Source organism: Vulpes lagopus, chromosome 11 (assembly GCF_018345385.1).
Source record: "Vulpes lagopus strain Blue_001 chromosome 11, ASM1834538v1, whole genome shotgun sequence".
NCBI lineage: Eukaryota > Metazoa > Chordata > Mammalia > Carnivora > Canidae > Vulpes > Vulpes lagopus.
In genome coordinates this window covers 93,019,597-93,042,100 of record NC_054834.1, presented here as the reverse complement: position 1 = coordinate 93,042,100, position 22,504 = coordinate 93,019,597, and the positions used below count along the sequence as shown (strand labels likewise).

General features: G+C 41.6%; 1 protein-coding gene across 13 annotated transcripts in view; it reads right to left on the bottom strand.

Moving 5' to 3' along the window:
• The window catches only part of NOSTRIN (nitric oxide synthase trafficking), a 56,247-nt gene that overhangs the window by 7,179 nt on the left and 26,564 nt on the right, over positions 1–22,504 (bottom strand). For 8 of the 13 annotated variants that reach the window (XM_041721996.1, XM_041721998.1, XM_041721997.1 and 5 more), the window contains 7 exons: positions 21,996–22,058; positions 19,245–19,343; positions 14,916–15,041; positions 6,516–6,614; positions 6,297–6,422; positions 1,875–1,983; positions 901–989 (listed from right to left, as the gene is read on the bottom strand). In XM_041721996.1, coding sequence (XP_041577930.1) covers positions 901–989; positions 1,875–1,983; positions 6,297–6,422; positions 6,516–6,614; positions 14,916–15,041; positions 19,245–19,343; positions 21,996–22,058 — 711 coding nt within the window. Of the gene's footprint in view, positions 1–900; positions 990–1,874; positions 1,984–6,296; positions 6,423–6,515; positions 6,615–14,915; positions 15,042–19,244; positions 19,344–21,993; positions 22,059–22,504 lie in introns of all 13 variants that reach the window. The other 5 variants (XM_041722003.1, XM_041722005.1, XM_041722007.1 and 2 more) reach the window with 3 other exon arrangements.

Below are 22,504 nucleotides of genomic sequence, written 5' to 3'. Positions count from 1 at the left end.
GTGAATCCCAGTCAACTTCCCCCTCTCTCTAATCACAGCAGAAGACCTATATCTAGCCACACGCAGCACCTGTTTGTTTTTGTTCCTATATAAAATCCACAGGCCTTTGCTGACCTTTCACAGTGGCTTCCTCTGGAGCATTGTCCACTGCTCCCCCCCCCCCCCCGAGGGGGTGCTGCTGTGGTCCAGGCGCTCAGCAAACAGGCCCAGAGGTGCCTCTCCCTGGCCTCTCCTGACAGTACCTCCCCTCCCCTCAAAACCACCCCAGCCTCTAAACTTTTTTCCCCCTTTTCTCAAGAGTTTGCCGCACAACCTAGACTACCCTCTTCCTCCTGTGTGGCCAGTTTTCTTTTGTCCTGTTACTTTCAGAGGCTCCTAAAAGCGAGGGGATAAATGAACAATGGACTCTGAATAGTTAGCAGGATTTCAGCTCTCCTCTGTGCATGGCGCTGGCACTTTCTAACTCACACCGTATCATCACAACAACCCTTGGAGGTAGGTACCGAGAAAACTAAACTTGTCCCAAGTCCCTGTAAACGGCAGGGTGAGATCCAAATACCGGCCTTCCCGAATGCAGGCCCTGTGCTTTTGATCACTTTTCTTAACCGGGTTAAAGTACACAGGGTTTCCAGACCCGAATGGAATTATTCTATTTTGGGGAATTCTATTTCAGGCACAATTGGTTTCCTGGAAGGAGGCTAAAGCAAACATTTCTAAGTACAATTTTTCCAGATCCCTCAAACTGCTTGTCAAGGAGGCGACTATAGAAGCTCTGACCAGATTGTTCTGTATCATGAGAAAAGAAAAGCAAGCAGAGGTCAAATGGGCCCAGAAAACAAGCATTCTAAAAATAACTCTTTCATCATTAAATCTAGGAAAGCGGACTCTGCAAATATTTACCTCGTCCATCAAGGCTGCTGTGATTTTTTGGCTCTCTGCATCTGGGAAGGTGGAGTCCTTGGAGTAGGATTTCAGCATCCGTTCCAGGCCTGACAATGAAATCATCCTCTCAGTCACCGCTGTCCATCCTGTCCTGGAGGGACACAGCTGAGAGAGGGCACGTGCTGGGGGAGCCTGAGCCCAGAAGGGACACCGAGAGGATACCCCAATGGCTGACTCTCTTTCTCCTTGTAATTGTTACTGACTTTTACTGAAGCAGTGGCCTGTACCTTTGTTTAATGAAAGTTGAGAAATTCTGGTGCTTATAAAATCTTGATTCCCATTTTTGAAGATGAGCTTTCGAATCCTCTTTATGGACCCAGTCCATGGTCAATTCCCCAAACCATCACAGTGTTAGACTCTCACTCACTACAGAATTTATGTTTCTAAACATTTCACTCTCTTGGGTTTCCTATCAGGAATTACATTTCAATGTTTTGTTCCAGTCCATGTAAAATAAGCTCTACATATCAGAATCACAAGCACGGGGTTGTTTTTATTTTCCGTATCACTCCAGATCTGCTTCCCATTCTGACATCCCTAACTCATTTAGAAGGATAGCTTCAAAAGGAGTAAACAAGAAAACCAAAGGCTGTGTGCAAAGGAGGTTTACCATATATTAAATTAAGCCAAATGAGCTGTCCCTCATTCCAGCCAATTTCAGATACACGGCAAAATGCTATTATTTCTGGAAATGGAGACATAGTGCTTGCATAGCTCTCTCAAATGGACCAAAATGTCATTTTCAATCTGTTTGCACTTCCCTTTCTCCTTTCTCCTTTTTCTTTATTCACACAAATTAGGTTTGATATATGAGTCTTTAAATTAAGTGATCCCTGCCCCAGTTAGCAAAAATGGAATCACCCGAACTTTGAATGAAACCTCTAAGTAGAATACTTTCCCTTATCAGGCCATTCATAGATATAATTACACACCTTCCCGGTCTCTTAAGGCTTTTTCGATATCTTTTTGCAGTCTCAACAGTTTTGATTTCAGTGAAGACTCTTGTCGCTCTTTATTCATTGCATTGTTGCGATCTTCTTCCTTGAGGAGAAAAAAAAATGATGCTTAACAATTTAAGGAGAAAAAGTAAGGTTTGCTATTCCTAGTTGCACTGAGTTTTCACTGACAGCTGTTTTAGTAGTAACTTGAGGGAAGAAAAAAAGTAAAGCCAGGAAAATCTTTGGTTTTATACAGATTGCTCTATCTGTTCCAGACCCACTTAATAGGAAAACATCTTGTCCATAACTTGTAAGTACCCAGCTGAGCACTTTCTTTAGTAGAACACATCCTTGTTGGAGAAAGTCTTATTATAGTTATTTCATAGTTTCTTGATAAGTAAATCTATTGGTTGGATACTTTATGGTTTTATCTTGATTCAAGTTAGAGTTCCTTATTTTTTTTAAAGATTTTATTTAATAATTCATAAGAGACATGCAAAGAGAGACAGAGACCTAGGCAGAGGGAGAAGCAGGCTCCCCGCAGTAAGCCTGATATGGGATTCGATCCCAGGACCCTGAACTGAAGGCAGATGCTCAACCATGGAGCCACCCAGGTGCCTCTAGTTAGAGTTCTTTAAAGGTCCAGATGTGGCCTCATGTGTTTGTCTGGAACTAGGAGTGGAACAAATGTTCATCGTGTTCTGTTCTGGATTAGCTGGCCATTGAGGACATATGAGCTCTTCCCAGAATGCGTCTGTAAGTTAGTCAGGCCTTGAGCATAACATTCAGACTCCTAGCCGTTCAAGGCCACGTTCATTCGTGAGTGGCACAGACAGGAGTGCCTGATTCAGCCGGGGCCAGGACATGAAGGTTTCCAGGGGGCTGGGAGACCGAACCAGAATTTTTCGGTCAGGGGTAAGGAGAGCAGAGGGTTCACTGAGTAGGGGAAGTGGTGCAGCAAAGGGCAGAGGGAGGACTGCAGGATAGGTACCGGGAAAAATAAAGGCCAGTTGCTTGAACAATCATGGTGGAAGGAAAAGTCATCTTAGTAGGTTAGGCCAGATTTTCAGGCTGAAGTAGGGATCTTATCATATGAAATGTGAGAAACTGTTCACAATATCCGAGCTTTCACATACATAATTTCAAGGGTCGAATGAAAAAAAATGAGGATGTCAGGGTTGGGTGGGGAGGTGACTGAATGTGAGTGTAGTAGACGGACAAGGAGCCCCTGGAGAAAGAGGGGACACTGGCGACCGAAGACAGAAGTAGAGGAGTCAGGACTCTGCTGATACAGAAGGAGAAAAACTAGGATCCTGAAAGCTGGGGGAGAGATTAGCTTTAGATCCACCGCCCTGAAGAAGGGGAAGCGTAAGGAATTAGGGCAAAGCCAATAGCCTTTATAGGAATAATTAAGGTATAGATTAAAATATTTTATTTACACATTGCGAATTACATATTATAAAAGTTGACATCTTAGAGCACCTGGGTGGCTCAGGGGTTGAGTGTCAGCCTTCGGCTCAGGGATCAGGGTATGATCCCGGGTTCCTGGGATCAAGTCCCACATTGGGCTCCCTGCAGGGAGCCTGCTTCTCCCTCTGCCTGTGTCTCTGCTTCTCTCTGTGTCTCATGAATAAATAAATAAAATATTTTAAAAAATAAAATAAAAGTCAGTATCTTTATTACATGTGATTCTTACAACAACTCTAGGATATTGGTTTTATTTTCCCCATTTTCGCTGTGACACTCCGAAAAATACATGAAGACCCAAATGAACCAGTTTGAAGCCCAGGTCCTCTGAATCCCAGGTCTCTTCCCAATCTGCTCCTGCACAGGTCCGGGCCCCTGCGGGCCAGCAGCCCCCACACCAGCCCCAGCTGACCTGCAGGCTGTCCAGCCCTCAGGCCCTCCTTGCTGGAGAAATGCCCATAATCCGGCTCTGGCTCCGTGCCAGGCCCAGACTGCATCTGGGTTGTTTGGGGACACCTATTGTTTACAGATGTATTTCCAGAAGGGCATCACTACTGGCCCAACTCTATACTGCTATCCTGTACGTTTCTTAAATTCATTCTTCTCTTCCAAAGATTTTCAAAAGATCAGTAGTGAAGGTGGCATATGAAACTGCAGATACAATCTCCTTTACAGTAACCTCACGAGTATTTTCACACTGGCCACCAGCCCCTCGGTATCTGCACTCGGATTGTTCTTCTGTTTTACCCTCGTCCATGTACATTTCTTGGCAACCAGATGTAAACCAGTCTACACTTATTGCCAATGTCTACAAAGTCAGATTTGGGGCATGTTTTGCTTTGAGGCTATTAAGGAAATTCCATTTACCCATTTGGAGATACAGTCCATTCTTTCAGACAACAGATACACAGTTATCAGCTCCAGAGCACCGATGTTCCACAGAAACCAAAATCCCCCATGGGCATGTCAATTCAAGATAAACTGTCATGGTTGCCTCCTTACATTTCACTAGAAGCCTAGTCAAATTTTCAAGGAGAATGATCCCTATTTTACTGACAGGTTAGTCAATAGGGGCACTTTCATAAAAAAGTAACAAACACATTTTATTGAACATTTTTCCCATCTCAGGGGTCACCTACAGTATTTTGATGAGCAGTATTTATAATGAGCAGCTCCTAGAACACTATTTGGAAGGGGGGAAAAAAAAGAAGAGCACTTTCCCTGTGTAATCAAATCTTCTTTTCCACTCCCATTGCTACCTTGCTTCTACTTCAAACACACATTGCTATTGCTAATTAGCTTCACATTTGCCAGAGGAGGAAAAAAGATTTTTTTTTTTTAAGAATTAGGCCTTTTTTTTTTAAAGACGTTATTTATTTATTCATGAGAGATGACACAGAGACAAGCAGAGACACAGGCAGAGGGGAGAAGCAGGCTCCCTGCGGGGAGTCTGATGAGAGACTCAGTCCCAGGACCCCGGGATCACACCCTGAGCTGAATGAAGGCAGATGCTCAACCACGGAGCCACCCAGTGCCCCAGAAAAAAAGATTTAATTAAAGAAATAGGTGGCCACTTACTGCTGTTTGGAGGGTGGGGAAGGGAGAGCTGGGCAGGAGCCACTGCTGTGTCTAATCTAACTGCCTTTCCTCCTTCTCCTTCATCTCTTGTTCCCTGAGCAGGACCCCTGGGATGTTGACTTCAGCTACACTTTTAAGCCTATAGGAGGCCGTGACCAATAGGCTAGTTCTCTGGACCGGGGGGGAGAAGGGGGAATGAACCCTCCCAATATGGACCTCCAAAGTCTGGATGAAATACAGCAGAGGAATCCTTCCTGCAGATTCTGGTAATTAATGAGCAGCTCCTAGAACACTACAATTAAGACTAACAAGAGGGGAGCAGAGGACAAAAATCTTTGAGGCGTGGCCCAGGAAGACAAAGAACTTCCCCCAGATGTCAAAGGAGTGAGATGCCTGGGTTGTGACCAGGAACTCTGATTGGTTTTTAGCATGTTCCATATAATAGTAGAATCACCCAAATGCCTTGAAAATAAGCTTCTGTAAGAGGGTGTGAGGTTTTCAAAGGCGAGGATCATGAAGAACATTGATAATATTCCCACCTTCAAGGAGTCTTCCTTTCGTTTGATCCCCTCTACTTACACTTACTGACTTGTACTCACACTGTAGGGCTGCACTTATCGACTGGGTTCTAACAAATAGAATACGAAGAGATGTCACTTCTGAGGTCAGTTCGAAAGACTACAGTTCCATCTTGGACACTAGCTCCGTCTCTTTTGATCACTAGTTTCTGGGGGAAGCAGGCTGGCCTATTGTGAACTCCCTGCGGAGGAAGAGCCCCGCATGGCAAGGAGCTAGTATCTGCAGGCAGCGTTTCAGCAGGGACCGGAGGCCTGCCATCAGCCACATGAATGAGTTCCAAAGCAGGCTGTCTCCCAGGAGAGTCCTGACACATCCGCACTCCTGGCTGACACCTCGATGGCAGCCTTGTGAGGGACTCAGAGGCACCCAGGGAAGCCACACCTGGAATCCTGACCCACAGAGACTGTGAGATAGTAAGTGCTTGTTTAACCTGTTAAGTTTGGGTATAATCGTTATGCAGCAATAGACAACCAAGAGGATGTACAGTGATTATTTATAGGTCATGAAACATGCCTGTCTGGCATTGCTCTAGAAGACCGAGCATAACGATTCAGTCTAGAACCCCTTTGGACTTTCTTCCCTTCTAGAGAACACCAGAGACATATTTCTATTGCCTAGTTTGTAAACCACATGCTGTTTTTTTTTTTATTTATACAGACTATGAAAAAAATCTATTTTCATTACAAAACAAGATATCTCCTTTACAATTGCTCTCAATTTTCTTCCAAATGCATCCCTCAGAATATTACTATGGTTCCCCATCAGTGGAATTTTCTTCCACCCCATACTTACAAAGTAATCTGTTAATAGGAACTCAGATTTATTTTCTGTGGACGAAACTGCAGTTTCTTCCATGAGAGCCTGGATATCTTTTTCAACATCTATCTTGCTGATGGCACAGTGAATCTGCGTGTGGCACTGCAATGCCAAGAAAGCAACAAGGTTGCTGGAGAATGTTTCCTGTGAGTTCTTACCATGCTTATCAGAAATAGAGAAATCTGTACTACTCACCGTGGTCAGGGTTTGGCCAAAAACAGAAATATGTTGAGTGTACTGGTTTAAGTTATTGTACAAAAGTTTAATTCTTTCCTTCTCCAGCTCCAGGATGCTCTGAAAAGGTCGGAAAAACCACATAAGATTTGCCAGTTGTCGAAAACTAAAGTCACCCACTGACATACCCCAAGTCTGAGTGAAGTGTCATGTTAGTGCCTTTCGATTATGTCATACCCAAGATGTCCAGGACAGGAATGTGATTTGGTATGTGTCGTGTTTGTTTTTATTTAGGGTTGGTCTAACTCACAAAATTTCCCCAGGCTGTTTTGTCCCAAAAGACATATAGGCTGATGTTATATGTTACCTGGCTTTCACAAAGAAAGGGGAGGAAAGAAATCATTTGAAAAGCTCCTCTGGGTTCTAGGGAAGGAGCACAATGCCCAGTAAAAGCCATGTCTACGTCTTGGAAATGCATTCAGATCCTAAATATTTTTAGAATTGTTTGTGGTGCATACAAAGCATTCTGCTAGTCTCTGCCAGGGAAAGATGATGAACTGCAAAATCTCTGCTTAAGGAAACTATTTGACAAGAGGAGAACCCCAGTCTCATCAACTCATAATCCCGGCCTAAAATTAGGCCTGGGGGACGGTCAAAGACCACTGCATGAAGGTGGGAACATAACCTCTCCACTTGGTGTGAAATGATTAAAATTCCACTCTCAGAGTTTCACAACTGGTAAGTAAGAAAGTGAGGGATGTCACATTTCCCTTGTTAGTCATTGACATTTTAGAAAAAGTTAGTTATTAGACTTCGCCACTCTTTGCTGGCTGAGCTGCTGACTGGTTATTTTGAGGGTGTGCGGGGAAATTCAGCAGCTAAGCGGTGTGTGAAAGGGTTGGGCCAAGGGGCATTCCTAGGCCAAGTAGGGGTGGTGGGAGGCTGCTGGGTATGTGATCAGAGGACTTCGGGCTTTAACAGAGATGGCAGGTATCCAAGGAAACATGCTTTTCATCCCATTTTTGTGAGGACAAGGCCTGGGCATTCCTCCTTCATCCAGGCTGGTTGCTCTCATCATGCCTGCCATCCCACCCAATTCCATGCCACACAATAGAGAGGACTCAGCTATACTTTTTCATGAAGAAGGCTTTGGGGAAATTGGTGGGTAGCATTACCATAGGAAGTAAGAAGACTGACTACGTATCAAGGCCTTTGGTAGGGTGGGAGTGGTGGGGGCAGAGTCACAACGATCATTGGGTTCTCCCATCTGCCTCTCTAGCACATCTGCAGGACCTACTGGCCCGATACAGCATGGTGGCACCTTATATCTCTGTGGTAGACTGTATTCATATTCAGCCGCTATTTTATCAATGGCATATAGTCACTTTAAACTTTTTTTTGGATATATTTTACTTACATTAATTAACATATACTGATTATTGGTTTTAGAGGTAGAGGTCAGTGATTCACCGGTCTCATAGAAGACTCAGTGCTCATTACATCAAAGTGCCCTTCTTAATGCCCATCACCTAGTTACCCCCATTGCCCCACTCCTCCTCTCCAGGGGGCCTCAGTTTGTTTCATATGATTGAGAGACTCTTAATGGTTTGTCTCCCTCTCTGATTTTGTCTTGTTTTATTTTTTCCTCTCTTCCCCTATGATCCTGTTTTGTTTCCTAAATTCCACATATGAGTGAGATCATACGATAACTACCTTTCACTGATTGACTTATTTCACTTAGCATAATATCATCTCGTCCATCCATGTTGTTGCAAATGGCAAGATTTCATTTTTTTGATGGCTGAGTAGTTGCCCATTGTATATATTTACCACATCTTTATCCATTCATCTGTTGATGCACATCTGGGCTATTTCCATAGTTTGGCTATTGTGGACATTGCTGTTAATAAACATTGGGTGCAAATGCCCCTTCGGATCAATACATTTTTCTTTGGGGTAAATACCCAGTAGTGCAATTGCTGGGTTGTAGGGTAGCTCTATTTTCAACTTTTTGAGGAATCTCCATACTGTTTTCCACAGTGGCTGCACCAGCTTGCATTCTCACCAACCCTGTAAGAGGGGTCCCCTTTCTCTGCACTCTGCATCCTCTCCAACATCTATCATTTCCGGACTTGTTAATTTTAGCCATTCTGACTGGTGTGAGGTGGGATCTCATTGTAGTTTTGATTTGTACTTCCTTAATGTTGAGTGATGTTGAGCACTTTTTTCATGTGTCAGTTGGCCATTTGTATGTCTTCTTGGGAGAAATGTTTATTCATGTCCTCTGCCCATTTCTTGACAGGATTATTTATTCTTTGGGTGTTGAGTTTGAAAAGTGCTTTATAGATTTTGGATACTAGGTCTTTATCTGATGTGTCATTTGCAAATATCTTCTACGATTCTGTCAGTTTTCTTTTGATTTTGTCAAGAGTTTCCTTTGCTGCGCAAAAGCTTTTTATCTTGAGGAAGTCCCAATAGTTCATTTTTGCCTTTTAAAATTTTATTTATATTTTTTAGTTGTGGTAAAACTTGCATAACATAGAATTTACCATTTTAACTATTTTTAAATGTATACGTCAGTGTCATTAAGTACATTCACATTGTTGTGCAACCTTAATTATCATCCATCTCCAGAACTTTCTTCATCTTGCAAAACGGAAACTCTGTACACATTAAACCAAATTCCCCTAGGCCCCTTGGTAACCTCCATTCTACTTTATGTCTTCTATGAACTTGACTACCCTAGGCGTCTCATACAAGAAGAATTGTAGAATATTTGTCCACTGCTAATTTCACCTAGCATAATGTCTTCCAGGTTCATCCATGATGTAGCATATGTCAGAATGTCCTTCCTTTTTAAGGCTAAATAATATTTAACTCTATGCATATACTGCATTTTGTTTATTGGTCTACACTCATTTTAACACTGCTATTAAACGAAAGCAGTAAAAGGCTCAGGCAGTAACTATGAACATCTATGTCAATCACACGCAAATTTTAATTCTATGCCAAGTGTCCTGACACTCAAAGCAAAAGGTCAGAGCTCTGCTTCCCCATGATCACTTCTGTATTGGGTCAGAAGCTGTTCAACTTTTCTAAGTTGGTGGGAGCTAAAACTTTTGTTTCTGTTCTTGGTCCCTTGAGTCTTCAGTATTGCCAGGCACCAGCCATTGGAAAGTGGTTGTTTGCTCTCACGTAGTGAGTAAAGACATAGAAGAGTGGCCTAGCAAACGTGTTGCTTCTTCAAAGGACAGAGATAGACGCTTCCTAACTAATATATAAAACAAATTCTGCTCAGTTGCTTGAACCTCAACTGGAACCATCTTCAGAAAGAGACTTTACACCTTTGAGAAAGTTCTAGAAAGCAGCTGTTCTAGTTTAGCACCATGAACAAAGGACAGGAGAAATAAACAAAAGCTGGGTTTTAGGAACACATTGTATCCTAGTGAGCAGCTATGTCCTTATTTTGACAGGAGCTGAGCCACCAGTATCAATCTGCTACTAGAATATCCAGTATCCCTTGGAGGAGATGGTAATGGTTAAGAGGTTTTAATTACATTTCAGGGAAATCATTAAAATGATCTATGTTTGCTCATGAAAAGAGGCAGAGATAAATTCCACTGTGCAAAGGGGAAATCTATATCTCATTTAATGAATTATTGCTTTCTATTATCTTGTTCTTTTTGTATAAAATTGGCAGTAGAGAAGCAAAATACTCTGGAGAACATAAAACTGTTCTCTTGTGCCTTTATGATAGCACATATATGAGAGCGTGGTCAGAGTTAGCAGGGAACAGCAGATCTGGAGACTGGTCGGGGCCCAAGGACTGTGATCATTCATAGTTTTCATTCATTTTTTTTTCTGTCCTGCTGTTCTGTCCTTGGAAGGACTTCATTTTCATCTAAATTGCTTCCATAAAACTGATCAAAGAAATATCATGTTCTTTCTAGAGCAAGAACTCTCAAATTTCAGAATGCTTAGCAATCACCTAGACCCCTTCTGAAAATTATTCAAGGTTCTAATTCATCCCTTTTAGGGAGGTGCTCAGGAATCGGAATTTTAACAAGCACACTAATTGCTTTGAGACATTGTCCTGGGACTCTAAAGGGCCACAACAAAATTTAATTTGAAAAGTATTTATAATTCTTCCACTCAGAGATAACCCGTTAGCATTTTGATGTATTTCAGTCTATCTAGGTATGTGTGTATGTACTATTTTATTTTTCTAGTTACCTAGCAAATTATTCACATTGGTATCGTTTTTTCACTAAACAGTGTACAAAAGCGGTTTCTCATGTTGTTCATCTCCAGAAACATCATTTAAAATAGTCCACTGTGTGGGATTGTACACAGCACATTTGATTCATTTAGTCATCCCCTAAAGGTTAGCCATTTGAATTGTTTCCTCCCTTTTGCTTTTAATGTATTTTGAATAGAAATTGTTTTTTTTAGCTATTTCCTCAATATATATTTATAGAAAGAAAATTATGTTTTTCACCACGAGTGCTGGGAGAGAGTCAAGCCCTACTGTCCTGGGGAATCCGTTGTATGCCATACATGTCACCGTCTCCCCACTGCACCTAGAGAGGTTCGGTCACCAACACCCCTGGGGGAGCTGTGAAAACATTCACTCAGATTATTTTCTGTGTTATGTGGTTCAGATGAGGAACACTGTTGAGAAGGCGAATATTTTTAATGCTCTTGACACGTACTGCAAATGCCTCTCTAAAATAATTCCTTGAGTGCTTACTGTCGGAACCAAACACATGGCTCTTGGTAATTCTTAGTAGCAGGGCTATTATTTTTCAAAATATATTATAATTGCTTTCTACCAACTGAATGGTTTGTTCTTGGAAGGGAGGAAATGTGACTTGAGCATAGTATGATTACAAATAGTAAGACTGCCATGTGGTGTGTGGAATTGGTTTTATTACTTCATAACGACCCTTGAAACTTGACATTCCTCAGTATCTAGTAAACTGCCTTGAACGCAGCTCAAAGAATGTTCTCTGAAAGAATTGGTAAATCCAATTTGGAGGGAAGAAGGGGTAAGAGGATGCATTATGGAGTGTTTAAATGAATTCTTATATCCCATTTTCCACAGAAGAATGGTGGGAGAAGAGAAGGAAAAATGAAACTGAACAACCCTTGTCACATTTCCACATCTCACACTTATAATAAAATCCCCCTCGAATTCAATTCAGCCCACTTTTGTTATGTCTTCATGAATATAATATTCTACTTCTGAGTTTGTAAACAATAGAAGATCTAGAACACACAGTGTAATATGTGAGTCAGTCACTTGGAGAGGGGGGCAGACTGAGGGTACCCAAGCCAAGGGAACACGAAGTAAGGAATCGGTCTTGGTTAGGGCGAGGCGAGGATGTCTTGGCAGAAGTAGTCTCAAGTCCGTCTACAGGGCTGGGCTTGTGCTTGGGAGGCAGAAGGCAGCTCTGCGGGAGCCACAATAAGAGAAAGTACGAGAACGGAGAATGGAAAGGGAGAGGGGCCGGCATGGCCTCTGGCATGGTGGCAACAACAAACCAGGGCAAGAAGGGTGAAAGGAAATTTTTCTTTTCCTTAAGGAGATTCTGATTTTTAGTAGATTCTCCATGTGACTTCGATTCTAATAACAAAAAACAAACAAACAAACAAACAAAAACCCTAGGCTTTTAAATATTTTTAAAGCTAGTTGAAAGAGATTTTTAAAAAAAAACTTCAAGCATAATTAACATACAGTGCTATACTAGTATCAAGTATACAAGATTATGATTCAACATTTCTATATATTACTCAGTGCACGTCATGACCAGGGTCCTCTTAATCCCCTTTGTCTGTTTTCCCCATCCCCCACTCACCTCCCTTGGGGCAACCGCCAATTTGTCTCTGTGGTTAAGAATCTCTGTTTTTATTTGTCTGCAGAGACATCTTTTGAAATACAGATAAATATATATCTTGTCACCATCAGGGAGACTTTATAAACAAAAAAGATAACTTTCAGGATGTTTTAATATAAAACTTGGGGCTGCTGAAGGTGGGTTGGGAGGAAAAGTGTAGGAGGACCCTACCAGGAAAAAAGAAAACAGAAAAAGGAGAGACAGACCTAGTAAGCGCCTCTGAGAAGGGAGTTGGGAATAGCGGTACCTGAGCCGTTTTGAAGGTCAGCTGGAGGTCAGCTACGCCAGACATGCTGGCCGCCATACCAAGTAAGAACCATAATGATCCCCCATTGCTATGATGTGGAGAGATGAGGGGGGTGGAGACATGGAGGTTAAGTATTTCTCTCATAGCCCTTGAAGGGCATCTGGAAGATGGCCTGGGAGCAGCAATTTCTCTCCCATAATCTAACAGGGTTTCCAAGGAAGTCAGCCCCTGTGGAAAAGCCACAGGTCCACTGAGAAGTCCCAGGGGGTGAGGCAAGACCAGACAGAGGCCAGGTTGGAGAGCCAGGTTTCAGACGGACAAATGTGGAAATGAAATCCTTGGGCCCGGGCACCTGGGTGGCTCAGCGTTTGAGCATCTGCCTTTGGCCCAGGGCGCGATCCTGGAGACCCGGGATCGAATCCCACGTCGGGCTCCCTGCATGGAGCCTGCTTCTCTCTCTGCCTGTGTCTCTGCCTCTCTCTCTCTCTCTCTGACTCTCACGAATAAATAAATAAAATCTTAAAAAAAGAAAAAAAAAGAAATCCTTGGGCTTTTCTCATTTTCATCTAAAACCTATCCAAAATAAGAAAGGAGAGTACCAGGATCCTATGTTTGAGGGCATAAATTAAAGAAGGGGTTATTCTCGTTTCGTTCTCTCCTTGACTAGTTTTCATCTCTTCTTTAATTTCCCTACTCTTCCCTAATTGCATCTATCCTACCTTGAGAGCCAACAGCAGCAGATTAAACGTGCTCTTCAATTTCCACTTGCCTAGGTCCTATTAGCACAGAAGCAGGGAGTAGAGGTCAAACCGGGGCATCAGCCTGCCTAGGCTAATCCTGTTGCCATCCTGGGCAAGATACTTCATGTCTCACTTCCTCACTATAAATTAGGAATAAAATTAAGGCCTCATCATGATGTTGTGATGGATACAAAATAGAATGCAGTGAACTGTCCATAAGCAGCACCTGTCTCATTCTCACATTACTGTGCTTATCAAACTGCATCATGATTGCCTCTTTTCGCAATGGTACCTTGCTTTAAACTTTTTTTTTAAACTTAAAATGTGGAGGAAAATAAACCAAAACATTCATGTTCTTAGCACCCAGAACTGAAAATTATTTAAGTTGGACATATTTATGTTGACTTAAAAAACAGAGAGCTAAGCTATTCTGATTATGGTAGTTGGAGTAATGTCTGAGCCTGGGTTTGTTTTGTCCTTTGTCAGGTTGTCCACACACCATGTGGCTGTATGTGGCAGCTCTGTTGAATTCTCACCATTTCCCTCACGCAACACAGATTCAATCTCTATGTATAAGTTTACAAACACACACGAAAACTCCCTGTAGTTTGGAATGTGAGTTTTTTAAATGCTTTAATTTATATAGAGTGTATAAATAGCATGCTTTTCTTCAACATCATGTTTCCGAGGTTGATTTGTATTTATATATAGTTTTAATTAATATTTATTGCTAGATATTGGTCTACTTTTTAAATTAGAGCACGTTTAAAGAGTAATTTCTCTATTGATAGGAAGATTGTGTACATTTTTTTCTCATCATGCAATTATAAACAATTCTGCAATAAACATTTTTATACATCACCCTCGGTGATGTATACACGCACATTTCAGTTTTACTAGATACTCAAGTTATTTTCACTCGAGAAGTATAAAAATTCTTGATTCCCAGCAATTCTTGTTGGACAACATGGGATATTGCCACTTTTTAATCTTTGCCGAATGATTGAGCATCTTTTCATATGTTTATTGGTGATTTTGATTTTCCCTTTTGTGATCTGCTTGTTCATACTCTTTAATTTTTATTGGATGATTTGCCACAATTCCTTCTTTATACATCTTCTTTGCTGCTAAACTGTACACCTCCCAAGTCGAGATGGGATCATTGCTCCAGCGGAACTCTGGAAGTTATTACCGTATAAATGAGCTCTCAGGCCTAAAACTCATTTCTGAGTATCGAATACTCAAGCCTTAATTTACACTTCACTTGGACAGCACTTTTGGAAGTTAGCTGAGTGCTATTGTGTCCATTGAGGATTAGAATCTGGCCAATGATATTCAGTAAATATTCACTGGTTATTGGATCCACAGAGCAATGGAAACAATTGGAAGTTACGTGGTCTCTCCAAAGTCACAGTAGGAGTGAGGGTCATCACCAAGGACAGAGATCATCAAGTCATGTAATTGTAGACCTGACCTTCATTTTCAAGGCGTCACAAAGCTCCACAGAAGAAGAGAAAATTGCCAGCAAACGACTCACCTGGTAGCAGTTTTCCAGGGTATTTTCCCACTTCAGTCTGGCAGCACAGCCAGCTAGGTTTTTTTGGTAGTAGCTTTCATCTTCTTTTGCCAATTTCTCTGTTGATTTTTTCAGTTTGCTGAGGAGCTGAAGGAAAATGTCATTGTTACATACTCATTAACACATTTGTCAAAGCCTTTGGTGATCCCAGGTAAAGGACTGCAAACATCCCAGTGATATGGTTCCCATCTCCCAGCTCAAGTCAGCAGCAGTAACTATAGATGACAAAATCAAAAATCTTTCTCAGAGAAAAGGTGCATTAGAGCTGAAAGTAGACCTACGGGTCTGTCAGTATGATTCCTTCCATTGTTCACATGAGGAAACTGAGGTCCTTAAGTGGGATGTGATGTGCCCACGTTTATCAAATCAAGGAGGAGGCCAAAAGACTGGGGAGGGAAAGCAAGCCCAGATTGGGAAACTCCAGATCAAGATTGTAACCCACTAATGATTCCTGTACTCTTTTTTGGTAAATCCTCTGTGTCCCAGCATCTCTTACCAGGACAGGAAGAGATTGCAAAAGTGCATAATTTTAGAACTGGCTCACTTACTGGTGAAAGGCCTGAGGCACAGGCCAATGTTCACTACAAGCTGTGGACTGCCCAACAGCTGCTTTCCCCTCATCCTGCTCCCCAGTGATCTGCTCCTTCACGAAGAACCCCCTCTTGCCAGCCACCAAAAGTGGCCATTCTTCCAGAAAATCAAAGTGATAATAAAACTCTCTGTACCGGGGTAGCTAAAACTGATTCTCAGAATGCTCAGACAAGTAATTTCACATCTTTGAGAACAAAGTAAGTTGTTGTACATGAATGATTCTCAAACTTGAATATGTTAAGGAAGGACGTGGGTGCTTATAAAATTGCAGATTTTCAGGGTCCCACAAGTAGCAATACTGATCTAGTAGTTCTATAATGGGATAAGGAATTTTGAATTTCACTACCTCTTTAGGTGATTCTGATGTAAATAGATTTCAAAGCACAGTTCAAGGAGCACCAAAGATCCCTCTGACTTAAGCAGTTTAGGAGTTTCAAGGACAGAGACAAAGGCTTTTAAAAATGACCTTCTTTATGCTTACGGACATTTTGACTAATGTTTTAGTAATGAAGGACGGTCATCCAAAATGGTGAATATTAACACCACTTACTTTATTATTCCAATTGATATGCTAGCTGTTCAACTGTCCCTTGGCTCTGATGTATGACTTACACAGGACACATTTGGTTTTGTATATCAAGTGTAATGAACCACATTTATCTGGTTGAAACATGAGCTTGTGAATTTTAACCTGATAATAATAGAGTGAAAAAGCTGAAAGTGTGCCATGGCTATCCTTTACTAAATCATCATCCTTAGATTCAGACTTTATTTGAGGTCATCAGGAAGCCTCTATGGCCTTTAAGAAGAGAATCATATGCTCATATTCGAGTTTCAGAAAAGTCAGAGGAGTCCATAGATGGGAAATAGATAGAAGGAGGCAATGCTGAAAGCCAGGAGACCAATCTGCCAAGTACTCCACACGATGGTGATGTGGGTGGGCCTGGAAGAGAACAGTGGCAAGGGAGAAAAGCACAAGCAGCAAAGTTCAAGAAGTGTTTGGTTCAGGAGGTGTAACCTCGAGGATATGTTAGATGGTAATATTCAAAGATATAGAAAACACAGGAATAAAAGAATTTTTTTGGTAGAGAGAAATTATGGTTCCAATCTTGGATGTTCAGTTTGAGATGCTAAGAGGCAGTTTAGAGACTTGTTGGGCTGGAGACATAAATTGGGATATTATCAGCCTGGATATGGTAGTGGAAGCCTTGAGAGTGTATTTATTGAGTACTGGCTATTTAGTGAGTACCTGATTTGGAGAATACTGTGTCGGGCCTGGAAGTGCAACAATGAATAAAACAGAATGAGTCCCAGAAGAGAAATAATCAGGAAAAGCAATATATAAAGGTCGGGAAGAAAAAGAGAAGTCCATAAAACATCGCTAGAGAGAAAAACCAAAAGAATAAGGTGTTGCTGAAATCAAAAGACAAGAATTTTCTAGAAAGAGGAAGTCAATAATCCTTAATGCTTCCAAGAAGTTAAATAAGATAAGGGCTGGAAAGTACACATTGGCTTTAGCAACAAGGACGACATTGTTTTCCAAGCAATAACACTCTTCGTAGAATGGAGGAGGAAGCTTGGTTGGTGTGGATCGAGGAGTGAACAAGGATTTTCAATAAATCTTATTGAGAAAGGAAGGAGAGATGATAAAATCTGGAGAGGAACAGGAATAGGGCCATGGAAAGGTGTCTCCCTGACTCTTCCTACTCTCCCAAGATGGGATGGAGAGGGACATGTGGACTGACGAGAAATGACTATTAGAGAGAGGTATGTCCAAGATACAGGCGAAAGGGAAACAATCAAGGGGAGCATCTCTGAGAGGCAGGATGGGCTGGGAATCCAAGCACACAATAAAGAATTGGCCTGTCCCACTGCACATATGACTTTAGTAGCCAAGTGGCTGAGCCAACTTCTATTTACTCTGTGAGGAAGGAGGCAAGATAGTCAGTCTGCTGAGAGTGGGTGGTGAGGATGGAGGTGTGAGAAGAATGGAGGTCTAGATCCGCTTCTGCTGAGAACAGGAACACAGGAAGGACTGAACAGGGCAGAGTCAGCTCTGTTCAGGTTGGAGATGATGGGCACTTCTTCAAAAAAAAAAAAAAAAAAAAAGCTACCAGATAAAGCGATGAAGATGGTAGGGGTCTTGATATGATATAATGACAGTCAAAGTTCCATGGTTACAGGATCAGAGGAGGGCAGAGGAAGACCATGGGCTTCGACCTCCCAGGGAAGCTGCTAATGAGGGAAGGAAGAGGAAATCCACCATTTAGCCGCCTAGTGCTTTTCTCTTTGTTACTGCTTGACATCAATGAAGAATAGCTTCTAATGAGGGCTCCCAACGGCTGTGACAGGCCCCCGGTGCTCAGCACTGTAGCATACCCTGGTGCCGCCTCCTCAGAAGCTGCCTCATTATTCAATACTTGTTATGATCATTTCAAACTGTGAAGACTGACATGGAAAGAAATAAGAACGTTGTAAAATGTTGCTAACAATGAACTTAAGTTATTCAACTAATAGTTTGTTCAGACGAAATGGTAGCCTTACTTGCAATGATGATTTTCTTTTTCTTTAAGAATGTCTTGTGATGCTGTGGCCTGCATTTCCTTAGGGGGACTCCAGCTTTGGGGGAAGATACTGACCATTTCAGATGTTTCCAATTTGGAGCACATACCACAATAGGTGGGCAAGGTAATCTATCGTATCTCCAACATTATTTGTGTTCCTTTTTGCCTAAACACAAGCTTACTCTTATTTGACATATGAGTCTACACTGGTGCCCTTTCATGGACAACTGTGTGCTTCTTTGGGGGGGTGGTGGATGTGAGTTTTACAACCTAAGGAACTGACATGGGCTCTCACAAATGTCTTCACTTTCGGTATCCTGGGACATGTGGCCATCCGCACGTGTCTGGGTGTGGGGATTTACAGATTTATTATCTAGCTTTAATCAGGTCACACACACAAAATTAACAAATATCTTTAAAAGATTTCTGCTAAGCTGTACATTGACATGAGTACTGCCAATGAAAGCACAGGAAAGCCACAAGAAACTGTGAGAGCTGATGCCTTCTCCTGCTCCCGGTTATGTGTACATAACAAAAACTGGGATGATCTGGTGAAATCTGGAAAGAAGTTAACCAAAAAAGTTTTAAAATTATCAAGAGGACTATTAGAAATATGAATTTACATTTACTACGGTCAAGGCTGAACCTTGCCCAAGTGCATATTTTGCCTGGAAATGTCACTCAGTGATCATATGAAGGCATCATGATTAGCTAATCGTTTAAAATATTATTTCAATCTTCATCTCATCCTTCAAACACTTTTTTGTGTCTTATAATGTTCATAACACATTAGTATAACAAAGTACTACGTACAGTACATGATACTGGTAAAGTACATTATATAATTCATTATATATGTACATATATATTTTACTTACTTGGACTGAGAGTATTTAATAGGGTCCCTGTGGAAAAATTTGGACACCCTTGGTCTAATTTATCATCTGTAAATAATACCTTTTAAAAATATATGTGGACCAGGAAGGATTTAGGATCCCTCTCATAACTGCGCCACATGACAGCTCTGCAGAGACCCCACACAGAGCAGCGAATCAGCCAGTTCTCTTGTGTTCATAGCTCAGAGGAGGAAATCCATCTCTAAGCCACATGCATGCAGCCGACCATGACGGGTTACCTTCTGCTTCTCCTTCTTAGTCACAGTTTGCTTGGAGCTTTCTACAAGATGGGAGAGTGCCTCATGCTTCTTGGTACTAACCATTAATTTTTTTTTGGCCTAGAGTCAGAAACATACAAAAAAGCAAAAAGGGCTCAGAAACAGATATCAAGAGAAAACCCCTTCTGTCCTGGAACAAGTCATGTTCATGTGCTAGCTTAAATGACTGTGTAATTCTAGTTCTTTATTTCTGCCCTGACCTCAAAATCTGCCTGGAACATCACAGTGGCTAACATTTTGCCCTGAAACCACTGTATGTTTTTTCATTATATCGAGTACACTCAAGAGGGTTATACATTTCTCCAAATCACAAAGGCCCACAAGCCTCCAAAGCATTGTTCTAGCTAGCATCAGGAAGGGAACGGCTTTACCACAAAAACATCGCAGCAAACATGGAAGACCACCTGCATCATTCTTCTAAATCGGCCTGAGCCACAGTTGAGGTCATTTTAAGATGCTCTCTTGAAACTTAGAGCAAAGAGATTATTTCATTCCTGATACCCAGGCTTCAGGGCTGCATTGGCAGTGGGGGGCAGGCCTGGGGGGTTGTTAGGAAGGAAGAAGCATTCGAAGTCCTCCTACTCCAACCTCAAAGTGGGTTACGACCCAGGTGATCGTTTCCTATCCTAAAGAGTTCCAACTTGGCAGAAGCTGGTGCTCCAGAGATAAAATGAACAAACAGAACTTGGTTTGAGTTGGATCCAGCCTGTTCAGGAGCTGGATTGATTGAAAGTGTGTTCAGTTTTGCACATCAAGGTCGTAAGGACTGTAAAACCAGGTAACAAAGGAAAAAGTTCCCTCTCTCTTTAGGAATCAGAAGCAAAGCCTTCCAAATGTCTCTCGACCCACGAAGCTTCTGCAAAAGTGAATTCAAGGGACAAGGAGCTCAGGGACCCTCTTTCTCTGCCTACAGTCACATGGCCACAGAGAAAGGAGAGCATGAGGGAAGCTTTGGGAACTTTAGGGCTGCCATTTCTGTCTCCCAGATAGATCACACTTCATTACTGACATGCTGAAACCCTTCAATTGTAACGGGGGAGAAAATCATTAGAGCTCAAGAATTTTATGTTCTCCAATTTCTCTGTCACTCTTCATAAAAAAATAAAATCATTGTAGTTAGAGAAATTACTTGGTGGCAACTGGGAGGCAATTATAGCTGCCGAGCATGGTTTCTCTCTTTCGGTCCATTATCTTGAATTTCCTGTGAAAGCTGAATATTTGGAGAATGTATTTTTAAAAACAAGTTCTGTTTGGGGTGCTTGGGTGGCTCAGTTAAGCATCTGATGCTTGATCTCAGCTCAGGTCTTGATCTCAGGGTTGTGAGTTCAAGCCCCATGCTGGGCTCCATACTGGGTGTGGAACCAACTTAAAAAAATTTTTTACACAAACTCTGTTTAAGAAAACTCATAAAATCAACCAAGAGCAAAACTAAAACTAAATGCCTGGACACTGATTATGGGACTTTTAAACGTTAATTATAAAAGTGATTCTCGTGAGCATTCTTTTACCAGTACTAATGTTGTGGGTATAGAAATCCATTTATCTCAAACATTTCTTATTAATGTCCTTGGTCTTATGGAGTCCTTGATTTCAGCAGGAGCTTCAAAGGCAACAGTGAGGGCTGAGTTGGGGCTGCCTATTTTTGAAGGTCTCTCTGGTTCTTGCCACTAGCAGCTGTCTGCTGGGGAAAGTTCTCTTTAGGCACTGACAGTCTGGAGATGAAAAGGGAGTTCAACTTTCGGAGCACAAGTTCTCTCAAAGGGGGATCAGTGGGTTTTCTTAGCAGAGTCCTTCTCTGCTGGCCTCTAGTTCTTTTAACTTGAATTCCTCCTAAACGGGATTGTTCTAGAATTATCTTCTGTACATATATATGGGTTCCATCTGTTATTCTCTCTGCATAAGAACCTGTAATGATATGCTCTAAATTCTCACACCAGATCATAATTCCTCTCCCTAGAATTCATTTACTGTTTCCTGCCCATATGTTATCTAGCCAACTACATTTTAAATTACTTGAAAATAGGAACCATGTCCTAGTACAGGGTGGAGTACAAGAAGTGGACCATACATATTTGTGGGATCAATATATGTATTCCCCTTTACATATGGCTACTCACCCTTCACAGTACTCCTCTCGCTAGCGAGACAGAGATCACGAACGCCCTTCTACAAATGATAAATCCAAAACTCAGAGAGCATTTATCACTTGCTCTAAGTTACAGATTATACAGAGAGGCGGTCAGTGTAGTGTAATGGGTAAGAGTAATGACTCTGGAACCCAACGACTCGTAACAATTCTTGGTTCAACAGTTAACCAGCTTTAGGCAAATTACTTATCTCTCAGTGTCTCAGTTTCCCCACCCATCTGTCAAATGCGACATGCCACATTGGGTTGGCTTTTTTTTGGTGGCAGGGGGTGGATGGTGGTGGTGTGGCGGTCGTTGCAATGGTTGAATATATAAATATATAACATTTGGCACACAATAAATGCTGTCTGTTAGCTATGAATAATAACCATATTTAGAGCCCTGCTGTGCTATCAGTTTAGTTGAAAGATATATCTACATAATAATTCAGGTGAGGAAACATTTTTCTCTGCAGTTAGCACTCAGAAATACTAACACCAAAACACACAATCACATTTGTGCAAAAGCAAAAAGATTCAGTCCTAAAAACTGAGTTTACATAAATAGCATTCATATGTATACTTGCCTTGATTTGTTGATTCCAATTGCCAATGACAAGATTCGCTGCGTTTTCAACTTCGTTATCAAGCTAGGAACAGAAAAAAAATAAAGATGATTTCTTTTGCTGTCTTTCTGTTGAATCACGGTGCCGGCTTGTTTGTTAATTCTGGTACAATCATTATCACAATCCATAGGAATTCCAAAATCCTACAATGGACGTATATCCTGAGAAAAGTAGGCAAACTACCTTTCCCCCATGTCAAAAATCTCTGGACAGGATTTAGCTTGAATGCATTTGGTAAAATAACCCTTTCCATGTAAACCAGGTAACTATATAAAAACTTGTAAAAACAACATCAATGTGCAAAACTTGCGTGGAGGGAGTCTTGTGTGATTTGGGGTCATTTCCAGACCTACCACTTCTTCAGCATCATTCCATGTGGCCCAAACTTGAGCACTGTGACAATCCGTACGGTCCTGGCCATGCTAATTCTAAGTGTCTCATTACCCTTGAAGTGAATCCTGTTGTAATTG